Source organism: Trachurus trachurus (assembly GCF_905171665.1).
Source record: "Trachurus trachurus genome assembly, chromosome: 15".
NCBI lineage: Eukaryota > Metazoa > Chordata > Actinopteri > Carangiformes > Carangidae > Trachurus > Trachurus trachurus.
Window position 1 is genome coordinate 13,879,702 of NC_139906.1, and position 13,091 is coordinate 13,892,792.

Below are 13,091 nucleotides of genomic sequence, written 5' to 3' on the forward strand. Positions count from 1 at the left end.
TTTGTGTTCACGAATCAGAGTGTTGTTGTGTATCATGGCATTGCAGCAGTGAAATATATCGGCTGGCAGTTTGCTTGAAAAGAATGTAATGTTTTTGAAACAGTTTGTGCAGCTTTAATGATGGAGTTGATTGTATGGAAGTGACCTGGAAGTGTGAATGCGGCATGCATACTGTATGTTACTGTCACAGTTCAGCTTCACTGAAGCAATTAGGGTTGAGAGGGGGCAGGCAGACTTTTTATCTAGCAGACATGCGGAGGACGGACTTGTTTGATTTGAGCGAGAGCTTAGAAAACGGCTGCTGGTTGGAATTTCTGCAAAGACTGTGAGCTGGATTTTTCAACAAAGAAGCAAAAAATTCTTGTTTACATGATGGAATTCTTACTTGTCACAGCGAATGTCACCCCGAACACTCATAACCCTTGATAATTAGAAGATACTAGCTATGAAAAACTGAAGAAGATGCCCAGAGAAGTTTCCCTAGAGAGCTGTATGATCTGCAGGTTTTATGTTTGCCGAGTGCAGGCAGGCCGTTGCTGGAGGGATTAATTTGTGTTAAGGTTGAAGGGCACAACATGAACAACTGTTTTTGTGTCAAGGACTGTTGAAACTATTTCTCCTAAAGCCAATAATCTGTAGGAAAAATACACTCTTTTTGACTTAAGTTGTTATAATCATCAATATATTACTGTAGAAAGACTATATGCATATAAACATGACTTTATGCCTGAGTAGGCTATATGCATATACAAAACACACAGGCTTTGATTTAGAGATTCTCTTCAGACTAAACAAAGACAAATAGAAATGACCACACCCCAGTAAGCCATTCATTTATATCTGGGGTAATTTACAGGACATCTTCTCATTCATATTGAGTAAAGGCCTGCGATGTAAACCACACAGTACAACTGCAACACTTTTTATTATCCTCCTCAAAAAAGGATGCCCATGATATTTATGAGCTCTATATCTCTGAACCTCAAATAAATTAGCTTGTTGACTGATTTATTCTTTTACTCATAGTTCACCTGTGGTGGCATTTGTTGGGCGTCTGCCGAGCCTTAAAACCCATTATGGCATACATATGCTATTAGAGTATGCACAAGTTTTAGCTTTACAACAAGAAGGCCAGTGGGTTGACACACATCAGAGTTTTGTTTGGATTTTTAATAAAGCCTGTCAGAAAGTTTAAAAGAAGTGCACAGACAGCTCGGCTCTTTTGTTGTATGTGACACTTTATTTATTTTATTTTTTTATCTGATGATACAATCCTGCGAAGGTAGTAATCTGTTTGATCTGTTTTTGTAGGTGATCCTCATGTTGACGAAATACTACGACTTCAACTCTGGCAGAGTAACGGAGAGTTCTTTATGGAGGTAAGATCTCCTGTCTGTTGTTACCTTACATCTACATTTACAGAGAGGCTGCAGCAAAACATTTGTTTTGTAATGATTTAACCCCAAAGCTGACTGTATTTTGTGCTTCTGAAGAATCCTCATTAATAGCTCAAAATCATTTTAATATTGTTTTGTCAGCGTGACGACACTTCCTAATTATGTGAACTCTGAAAAGTTTTATTTGTCTCTTTCCTCAGAGCTTATTTGTCGTTCTGTTGTTGGTGCATAACCACACAATAGTCACAAAAGCGCACACACTACACAGCTCGCTCTCTACATCTACTTATTATTTGATATATAAACGCATACATATGTATATCAAATCATATCAAGCCATATATCAAATCACTGAGGGTAGGCTCAATAACAAACATTTGTCTTTGTATAATCCAATGCAGTGCAACTAGCAGCATAAATTGGAGGCTCCAAAAGTTTCAACAAAAACTGAACATTATGACCTTCATGAATGAAGATTTATGATGTCTTATACATAGGCGCTCCTAATAAACTTACAACTGTGTGTATAAGATCTAAAACATGAAATATGTCCTTATTTGGTGCAATAACAATAACAATGCTTTAATGTTGTCACCTTCATCATTTTGCAAGCCTAGTTTGTGGCAAATGGAGGAGTTACAACTTCAATATTCGTCCATGTATTGATTTTTTATAAGGTCATAATAAAAGAAAAGATATTTCAAGGAAAGAAAGTTACATAATATTGTTCTTTGCATACACAGCATTGGGTTCTGTGAGGTTCCAGACATCGAGGAAGTCAAGCCAATGTCATCAATATTTGCAGTTTAAATAAAATATAATGATGACGTATCTCCCAATAAACATGCCCATAAAAATAGAAAAAATACAGGACGTTTTATATTGCAGTGTAAAACATTTCATGGTTACAGTACTTGTTTCTGAAATGTCACCAAGCAACTGAGACCAATATCTATTTTGGTGACAGTGAATGACCTCCAAAATGAACTCAGCAAAAGAAAGCCATTTTCTGCAGGACAATCAATATTTTCAAGTATATCTCTGGTTTCGAAAAACTCTACTGTTCAAGTTTTTTTACCCGACAGGCAAATAAGTCCTCCAATCCTCCACCTGACTTAGAAGACATGGAAATCATAAACCTTTGAATTACGTTTTTACCCCAAAGCATCAACAACAATAATAACGATGATAATAATAATAATAATAATATTAATAATAGCTCATCCTCTCGCCATGCATACCACACAGGATATTCTTGTTTATTTTGATAATTAAAAAAATCTCCATCCATCTAGCAAATTGCCTCATGACTACTGCTGTTGCAATTTTCTGCTTGCCTGATATGCTTAATGATACCATCAGCATCATAACGACTAGGTGTTGTTCGGTTCTCCTTTACTTTCCACCGCAACCTATTTCCTTTATGCTATGATTGAATTTCTAGGTCAACAGATTATGGGACCACGTATGAGAAACTTAATGAGAAAGTGGGTCTGAAAACCATACTGAGCTACCTGTACGTAAGTCCCAACAACAAAAGGAAGGTAAGTTCCCACGTGCACGTTATAAAAAGTCCTGCCTGTGTTAATTGAATCATTCAATTGCTATCACTATGTCGCAGAGTTATAATCAATTTTGCTACACAGCAGCCCTGTAGGAGTCTCCACCATGTGTGTGTGTGTGTGTGTTAAAAGAAGTACGTTGCACAGCCACTCTTAAGCCCTGTGGAATGGATCCTGTCGGGGTGGGCTGCTAACTCTCCCCCCCGTCTCCTTTCTCGTCTCGTCTCAGATCATGTTGCTGACCGACCCGGAGGTGGAGAGCAGCCTGCTCATTAGCCTTGACGAGGGGGCGTCCTATCAGAAACACAGCTTAGCCTTTGATATCCTCAGCCTGCTTTTTCACCCCGAACAGGAGGACTGGATTTTGGCTTACAGCCACGACCAAAAGGTAGCGTGTAGCTGTCAGGTGGCATGAAAAAGCTGGAATAAAAAACTGAATATGTGACAGGAAAAACAAAATCTCTGGATGGAAATAAGGGTTGTTGTGTCTGCTTTACTTGCGGCTTTTCTTAGCTCAGTATAGGAACCCTGCCACCTTGTTCTGCTAGATTATATATCACAAGCCTATTGGTTCAGAACGTAAGTAATATCTCTATCAAATGATACAAACCATAGGTTGCTGTCATGGACAAAAACATTCATTTCGATAATAGCTACTAGCTGTAAAGAACATGGTCTTCGTGAGCAGAGACATCTACCACTTAAGTCAAGGCTGCAGATGCCGAACAGAGACAACTGATCACGTGCTCCCCTAAACAAGTCATAAGGTCTGGCTGCGTATAGCCTAACTTTGAATGGATGCGTCCTAGACAGCACAGGGGAAGGTTAACAAGGGAGACACGCCCACACAATTCCCAAGTTCTCACACACACACACACACACACACACACAATGGCAAGCATAAACCCACACACCCTTCATTACTCTTTGTGAGAACCCTGCTGTCTGCTTCACTCAACACCTCAGATATCAAACTTGGCCTCCACACAGCCTGCTATTGGAAGACTTGATTTTCAGAGAGAAGAAAAGTCAAGGTCTGAGAAGTGAAATAAATGGCGCAGGGAGTAAGATGAAAGCTTAGCTGAGAGCCATCGACAGGTCAAAATAAAGACGCTCCACAAAAGTTTGCCTGCAGGTCACTCTTTTGGTATGTCTTTGCTAAATTCACCAAGCTAACAGCTAAATTACATCAGGTTTTTTCCTTTTCTTTTATAACTGCCTGCTTGAATAAAATAAATCCAAGCCTGGTTTCATTTTACATTTATTGATCGTCTGTCATGTCTTAAAAGTTGTAAGCGCTAAGATAAGTCAAAACAATGTTGCTTAACATTGTTAAGCTCTGCGCTTAAGATGCTCACTGCTTGATCATTGTTGCAACATATGACAGGTCTTTTGGATGCTGGTTTGATACGGTGACAGTTAAATGGGTGGTTTTATAAAACCAGTTGATTCACTGTGAAGAGTCACAAATGCGTATTTGTGGGACCTAATGATATTTGCTATTTTCTAGTTTATTTTAAAACCCTGGTTTCAGAGCACCACTGTATTTTTATGGGAGCTGATGTTTTTTTCCTAATCACTGATGCATTTTCAATTAAAGTATATGCTCACTGGTGGAATATTCAAACAAGCATCAACATACTGTATTGATGCGATAAAATCTCCAACTTTGATGACAGCTGCTCAATTATACAGTATTCTCTTGGATATTCTTACTTTGAAAATGATTCTTTTCACTGTAACTCATTCAGTCAATGCATTCCTCTCATTTTCAGCTCTACGTCTCTGTTGAGTTTGGGAGGAGATGGCAGCTTGTGCACGATGGCGTCGTCCCCAACAGATTCTACTGGTGAGGTCCTAAGTCAATCATTTCTGTTTGAGTGTTTGTCTTTCTAGGAGTGAAATTCTGCACTATGAATAATTGACAGTATACAGAATATAATTACACAATACCTTAAATTGTGTACACTTTTAGTATTCTGTTTAGGGGGGGATATGTTCACTGTATTTCACTGGTTTCATGTGCTCTAAAATATGTTTAGTTGATTTTTGGCTGGAAAGGTTTTCCCAGATTCTATATGCTGATGTAATTGAAATGCGCATAAACAGTGACCAGGGTTCTGACTCATACTGCATCAATATTAATGTTAATATTAATAATAATTTCATCTCATTTCCAGCAACAGCATGAATTATTGAGTCAGATTTGAACCTGTTAACAAGTCTGGTATGCAAAGTCTGGCATGCATTCTCAGGAGTGCTGTGAAAAAATGAAATTAATAAAATGGTTGCTTTTGTTATTACAGTCAGTGGTGGATGAAATATTCTGATTCTCTACTTAAATGAAAGTACCAATGCAACAATGTAAAAATCCTGCATTTATTAAAACTATAAGTTAGTTTTAGGCAATGTTAGCATCTGTTTACTTCTTAGTTTAGGAGATGCTACAAGTTCAGCATCAAACTTCATTCCTTTTCTCACCAAGATGTTTGTCTCCAGCAGCGAAAAGAAATCCTTTTGTTGTTTCTCTATTTCTAAGCAGATCCACACACACACATCTGTTTAGTGAGGCAGGTGCGTAGGAGCAGGAAGACAAACAATTAATTTGCAATGTTTCGGTGCCAGACCTTAATGATAATGGTCTAACAAATTGTTTATTGCAGTCTATGGGATTTTATAATTGGTGTTTCTCTTTCTGTCGCTTCTACTGAAGTTAGCATGCTAACTTCCCCGGGCTCGGTCATCTGACAATAACAAGTCACTTCCCTGAGGAGTAACCCTACTCAGATAGATAGATAGATAGATAGATAGATAGATAGATAGATAGATAGATAGATAGATAGATAGATAGATAGGTAGATAGGTAGGTAGGTAGGTAGGTAGGTAGGTAGGTAGGTAGGTAGGTAGGTAGGTAGGTAGATAAGTCATCTATCTATCTATCTATCTATCTATCTATCTATCTATCTATCTATCTATCTATCTATCTATCTATCTATCTATCTATCTATCTATCTATCTATCTATCTATCTATCTATCTATCTATCTATCTATCTATCTATCTATCTATCTATCTACTCATCCTTGCACTAAAACAAAGAACAGAGACACAAACAGAGGGGTAGTGTTTTCTTTGCCCTTACCCCACTATATCTTGTATAGAAAATTGCTTTTTGCTGTTATCATTGTTTAACTAAGTAAATGTCCTTAGTTATTTCCCACCACTGCTGATAGTAAAGGTAAAAACTATATAAAGGTATTAACACTTCTCCCCCCTTTACTTCCATTGCTATTATTACTGAATTCCAAACCAGGCACAGTTCGCATTGATAAATAATTTATGATTCCTTTTGTTGGTTCTTTTTAAGTAATGCACTAAGCCTCTAGTTTACACATGCAGAGTATTATTAGATGTGTTGAATGCAGCCTGCTTATGAAATATTGTTGGGATAGTGTGTCACAAATCGAATCATATCCAAACATTATCCATTCTCATTTCTTCTGGATGTCTCCTCGGAGCATTTTAGTGTTATTAGCGGTTGGGTGCTGGTACAGGGATTATGGCCCAGGATAAATCCTTAATTTATAATGGTTTTATAGTTGTTGGCTGCAAAATCCTTTTCACCCTCTTATCTACAGAATAAAAAACAGAGCCATGGATTAATGAAGGAGGTTGGAGTGACCCCAAGTGTTTTTGCCTTGGTCTGGGAAATATAAAAATATTTGTAATTTGTGTGAATAAAAGTCACTTGAGGGAAGAGGTGATGACTAAGTAGATATTAAACCAAACAAAGCACAAAGACTATCTCTTGTCTAATGAGGCAGATATTTTTATCCTCAAAGGAATGTGGATGTATGACACTCATTTCTTGTGGAGGTTGACGTGTAATCATTCTCCAGCGGCGCTAATTAATCTTTGCTCATTTATTCAGTCAAACAGCTGTGGTACACAAAGGGTTAACGGTACAGTTCAAGATTGCAGCATCTGCATTAAAAAAATAAAAATAAACCAAGTGTGCAAGTGTGCATGAAATAAATCCACACTAACGACTATTAGAGAGTCTCTATTGGTGTGTGCTTATTAGGTATATTGTTTATTGTGTATTGGTGCACATGCAAGTTTCTGCCCACATGGACCCATAAGATATCAAAAGCACAGAACGCAGCGGTGAAACATTCGTTAGATAAGGGCATAAAATATAATATCACATATTGCAAATAAAGAACTGCTGTCTGAAGCGCTGCTGATGAAATATGGTACAAAAATCTCAAGGTTTTCATAGTCACTCACCCCACAGACCTCATCAGAAATACACAAAATCAGAGCCCTTAAATCATTGTGTAATGAGCGATAAAGCACAAAATGTACCTTGTTCTCAATCTCACCAAAGCCGCATAACAAAACCTTTTCTGTTTGGTCTCTGTAGCTAATGGTAGTGTACCTGAGCTCGACTGTGCACATAAAGATCTATGACTGTGCGTCACATTAGGCTTTGCACTGTTGCTTTAATGTAGGTTGTTGTACTGTAGTTTTGTTCCTAGCTTTTCTTCTTAGGAATAATTTATGGAAAGCATCATGCACCATATTGATTCTGCAACCTGTTTAAAATAATCATATTAATTAAAAACATTAATTTGACCTCACTAACCCAGAGATATCCATGCAAAATATCCCAGTTAAAGATCTTTCTGGTGAACGGCTGTCTGCAAGTACAGTACATTTACTGTATTTTCAATGCTAAAATACAGTATATCATAATTGTATAGTCATATTTACAGTCCACACGCCAAGTAAGACTAGTGATGTTCTGAGATTTCTTTCACAACATCTAGAAATTGGGTGCTAGAAGATGATCAATCAAAAGCCCTATTTTTCATGTTCAGATATGTACTTCCTTTTGTCCTCCAGGAAATAAATCCACCAAAACATCCACACACGATGAGAGATTCACTATGAAAGAATTACTTTCATCCTTTTCTGCATTGCTCATCCTATCTGGAAAGAAAAAAATATCTGACAAACAAGATTTACAAAAACATGTTAACAGGCCCCCTCGCCAGGCAGTCGTAGTGGTATGTGTTAGTTATGGGGGAACACAGTGTAACATTGCAGGGGTTTATTTAAGAGCAAGGCCTGCTGCTCACTGATAGAATTGGATGAAGTGTTTGACAGAAAGTCCATTAAAAGAGATGGAGCTTTGAGGCAATTACAGAGTGCTGAGGGAAGCAGGACGGGGGCTTTTTATATTATAGTTCAGACACGGTATGGAAAATGAGAAGAAACCCATCTTGTGTCACAACAGCTGCTATTAATATAACAAGTGGTCACTCCTGTCGCTCTGCACATAACAAGGATTATGAAGAATCTCTATTAAACGTGAAACGGCGAAGCACACCTTACCCATTAAGAGCAGTGCAGGTCAAATGTCCATCGGGCCAGATATGGCTGTTGTGTTACTGCTGCAGAGACAACTACAGAGGTCCCAGCTGCATCTCTTACCAACTCAAAATGAAAATCCGACCTTTATGTAATTCACAAATATCAACAGAAAAATAAATGATTTCTGTCAGCTGTGAACAATTTCCTCAATTTCCTTTTGTTTAGGTTATAAATATTCACGCAGCATCACTTTATCAAAATAAACCTTGGGGCCGCAGCATATAGTTGGTAAAACTTTTGCATCAGTGCCTCATTAAGCCACCTGATTCTGAAACAAATAAAAGAAAAGTTAAAATTACGAAACAAATGCTCAAGTCTATACGGCACTTTTATATACGACATAATGAGTGGCTCCTAGCTTGGGGGTCAAAACCAAAAGTTCCTAGATTAAATATGAGAGGGTAATTTCTCTGCCTTTTTTATAAGTTTTCCCTTTTTCAAGGCATTATTGTATTAGGTGATTAAAGTTTGTAAAACTTAAGGAGCATAACAGCCAATTTTTTTTTATCCATGTTTAATCTTATCCTATATGTTTTTATGGTTTCCTTTCAAATGCATGAATGTAGATATGTGTTTCATAGCTACATGTAGTAGTATCCATGCAGTTTATGCAGACATTCTGGTTTTATGTTAATCTGAGGCTATTAAATGAGTCACAGTTTTATAATACTATTTAGTAATTTGTGGAACTCTCTTATTTTTGTGAAGTCTAATTCAAAATCTTCTCTGTTTTTATGATTTTTGAAAAGCTTTTTTGCTGCAGTGTCAGAGGTGTTGAGAAATATTTTACTCTCCTGTCATTAGTTTTGTCATTTTGTCAGTTTGTAACACATCAGTTACACAAAGTAGTTACTGGGTGACACATTTGGTTACCGATGAAGTAAAAAGGAGTTTGTGTGGTGCATTTAGTGACACCCAAATCTTTCACTTCATAAACACTTAGGTTATAATTAGGCTCTGAACCCGCGAACAGCTGATGTCGCAATTCCTTTGAAGTGGAAGGGTTTTTAAAGTCCTTCATAAGTATAAAATACATCAATTCATATTGTAATAATACAACAGAGAATGCAAAAAAAACTGAATGTGAGAAAGAAAAGTCAGTCTTTCTGTGAATAACTCACGCTTACAAGTACAGCTCATGTTTTGATCAAGCCATAAACTGCGATGAGGAGAAACAAACAAGACATTGCATCATTTTAAAGAGTTGCAAGCCCTGTAGGTAAAGGATGTTGTTAATAATGTACACGATGTCACTATTAATAGGCACATGTCTGTAAGTAGAAATCTATGCTCATGTTTAATAGATGCATCTCATGATGTTACAGGTCCAGACTGGGTTTAGATAAAGAGCAGGGGATGATTCATCTGGAGATCAGCGTCTCTGATGGACGTGAGTAATAATATGACATATTACGAGTTAAGTCACATCCATCCGCTGTGTTTGTGTGTTTTTCCTCTTTCCTCTTTTCCCTATTGAAATGAGACTTAATGCCTGCTGTTAGTCATGATGTTTGCTGACATTTGTTTGTAATTCCTAAATCTCAGTTTCAAAAACCCAGGTGAGAGATCACATCTTTTTGTTCTTGTGCGCGCTAAAGCTGCCTCCCTCATCTGAACTGGCTGTATGGAGACTCCTCATGCGATTCAGCTAATTCATTTTTTAAAGGCCAGGCTATGACTTGGCTATTTTCTTGGCCACAGCACAGAGAAAGGGGGTAGGGGTATGGGTATGGGTGGGGGTGGAGAGGGACCACTTCCATAAGGCCTCGTGTGTTAATGCCCTGTCCCTGGGGAGACCGCCTCATTTGGCTGATGCTAACACACTGGGACAGCTCTCTCTACTTTATCTATTAGTAAGAATAAGGAGTATAAAGGCATCCAAAATGTTGCCTCAGTGGCTCACTTAATACCATCAGCATAAGCAGCTAAACCCTGATTGTGGTCTAAGGAAGGTTGTTTGTTTGTCATATTTTTAGCACTGATTTCTTGCTTATCCACAGGGTCACAGTACATAACTTGTAAACTTCAGAACTGCTCTGATGGAAACAAGGGCAAGCCTTTCCCTGGATTTATCATCCCTAATTCCCTGGTGGTTCAGGATGAATACGTTTTCATCCAGGTGGGTTTTTATTGCAAGGTCTGGCTTCATTAAAAGACAATTAAAAGCTGTAAAACCGCCGCATTCAATCGCACCTTAATGTACAGTCATGTTTTTCATTAACTAAAAGGGGCCATTATACTAGGAAAGAATGGCATGTAACAGAAAACACTGTGTTGTATATTCTACTCAGGGCTGCACTGTTATCATGCACAACAACCCAATTAGCACAAACCCAGAGTTTTGATGGTGGTTTAAACTGTGTGATAGATGCCGCCAGCAATCAGTGTACACAGTGATGCTTATGAATATTCACCTGAAATGTGATGAACTGTAAATTGCACTATATTGCCTTTCTAGGTGCCCATAGGTGGCCAGTCTGTCCATTATGTGTCCTATAAAAGGAACGCTTTCTACCCCATGAAGCTTCCTAAGTACACTCTGCCAAAGGTAAGGCTGCTGGACAGGCTGCAGGGTTTGGTGAGTTGAGCACATGCAGAGCAACAAGCAGCAGAACAAGCGCTGCATTAATTTTGCCGCGAACCCCTCTGTTCATTCCTTCAGGCTATTCTGTAGTGCCATGATGACTTACTGTGGGTTGATTTTTCAAATGATTTTAAGTAGATTTGTTCCCAGTTAGTCATAATGTTTGCTGACAAATCCATTAAATTGTTTTCCCCACATTATTATCCTTCTGAAAATTGATTCTGTTACGCATAATTATAATCTTTAGATCTTATGTTTATTTAAGAACCATGCCTAGCTTTTAATCAGTTGCCCTCCCGTCTGTATCCACAGATATTTACTCAAAAAATGAATGTGGAGTAACACAGTCAGTGTTCCCCAGAACTCCAAAGGAACTTTTTGAAGTCGAAAGGCCCATTTGCATTTGCACAAAACAGTGTTTTGCACTAATTTCCATTTACCAAAGGCGCAGCGGGGTGTCTTAGAGGTTTGAGATACCGTGTCATAACAAAAGGAGAGATTTAGTGCCCACACTGTTGTTTCGATCAATCTCTCCGCCCATCCATCCAACCATGTATACCCGCAAAATTTCCTTGAAGGACACACATCCCCTATATCTCGCCTCACTCTGAAAGGGATTCAGTAAAATTAAATGGAGCCTGTCCTCATTTTTAGTGCATGGCGTGAAGCGCCTGAGGTCTGATCACTGCTGATCCTGACTGAATGATGTCAAGAAGTGACGAATTGCTAGCTTGCCGTTCAAGCTCTGTAGCGACTATTATGCACACACACACTGCTGTTCAGATGCAACTTTTATTTTTTGCTGGGACAATTCACTACAATCAATTCTTAAAATCTTTTTCGTTGGTTATCTGTCTAATCCACAAACTCATGAATCTCCTTTATTCAGGACTTGCAAATAATCAGCACGGATGATAACCAGGTGGTGGCAGCGATTCAGGACTGGCACCAGAATGACTCCTACAACCTTTACATGTCTGAGTCCAGAGGACTGCTGTTCATCCTGATGCTGGAGAACGTTGTGAGCAGTGGAGGACCCGAGGGCAACATCATGATAGACCTGTATGAGGTAAGCAGTGACAGTGCTGTCGGCTCGCTGCTGTCATCTGTTTGCATGTTCCCAGGTTATTCCAGGTCGAGCTCAACCAACTCCCATCTCTGACCTGGTTTTGTGACTACTGCAGTTTGTAGGACAATGTCTCATATTTAAGTAACCTTTAGTGCAATAAATCAGTGGAATTGTACATGGATATTTGTTATTATTGCTGTGCAATTCTGCACTTGTGCCTCCATATTCTGTATGTTGCAATGCTGCCCATATTTGGAGTAGATTCAACTCATTTTACATTTAATTAGAGCTGAAATGAGTGAGTAAATTAGTAGTTAATCAATTGACTGAAAATCAATTTTGCGGCTATTTGAATAATTTGGTAAACATTAAAATAATTCATCAGACATGAATGCAAAACATTTGCTGGTTCCTGAATTCTGAGAATGTGTTGATAAATGTTGAATCAATATGCACTGTTTATCTTAGTATCTAACCTGGAGTTTTAACTGTGGGTTACATAAAAGGAGAAATTTTAAGACACGGTATGAACTGAATGATCAATCAGTGCTCAGCATGTCTTTTGTCTATCACATTATGCATTGGGCATGGACAGAGTGGAGTCTTTAGTTTGTCTTTTTACTGTGAGAGAGAGATGAACTGATGGATAGAGATAGATACTGTAGATGGATAGATGGATAGATAGAGGTAAGATGGGGAAATCACGTAAACAAATAAGCGCCGTTCATTGTGTGTGTCTCAGGGCATCATATACACTTCAATTCCTGCTTTCAGAGCTTTCTTAGACAGTAAACAGAAAAGTAAAGTACCAACATGGAGGCCCTTGCCATAATGGACCATATGTTTATACGCTGCATTTTAATTTTCTGAGTGTCTCACAAATTTAGTGAACTCTAGTGTCACTTACAGCCCATAGTCACAATGCAGGCGAAATAGCAGCTTTAACTTGTGCCCAGAACACATTGTATCTGTGTTGACAGATGTACTATGAGGTTGCATTCACTGCCCATGTATGCATCACTCCAGATTATCCTCATCTCG

At 38.3% G+C, this 13,091-nt stretch overlaps 1 protein-coding gene across 1 annotated transcript in view; it reads left to right on the forward strand.

The window, feature by feature from the left end:
* The window catches only part of LOC310998401 (VPS10 domain-containing receptor SorCS1-like), a gene marked incomplete at both ends in the record, with an annotated part of 46,533 nt that overhangs the window by 15,242 nt on the left and 18,200 nt on the right, over positions 1-13,091 (forward strand). Inside the window, 8 exons of the mRNA XM_083988434.1 lie at positions 1,312-1,379; positions 2,842-2,941; positions 3,189-3,347; positions 4,735-4,808; positions 9,723-9,787; positions 10,398-10,516; positions 10,856-10,945; positions 11,871-12,050. Of these exons, the coding sequence (XP_083844560.1) occupies positions 1,312-1,379; positions 2,842-2,941; positions 3,189-3,347; positions 4,735-4,808; positions 9,723-9,787; positions 10,398-10,516; positions 10,856-10,945; positions 11,871-12,050 (855 nt within the window). The remainder of the gene's footprint in view (positions 1-1,311; positions 1,380-2,841; positions 2,942-3,188; positions 3,348-4,734; positions 4,809-9,722; positions 9,788-10,397; positions 10,517-10,855; positions 10,946-11,870; positions 12,051-13,091) is intronic.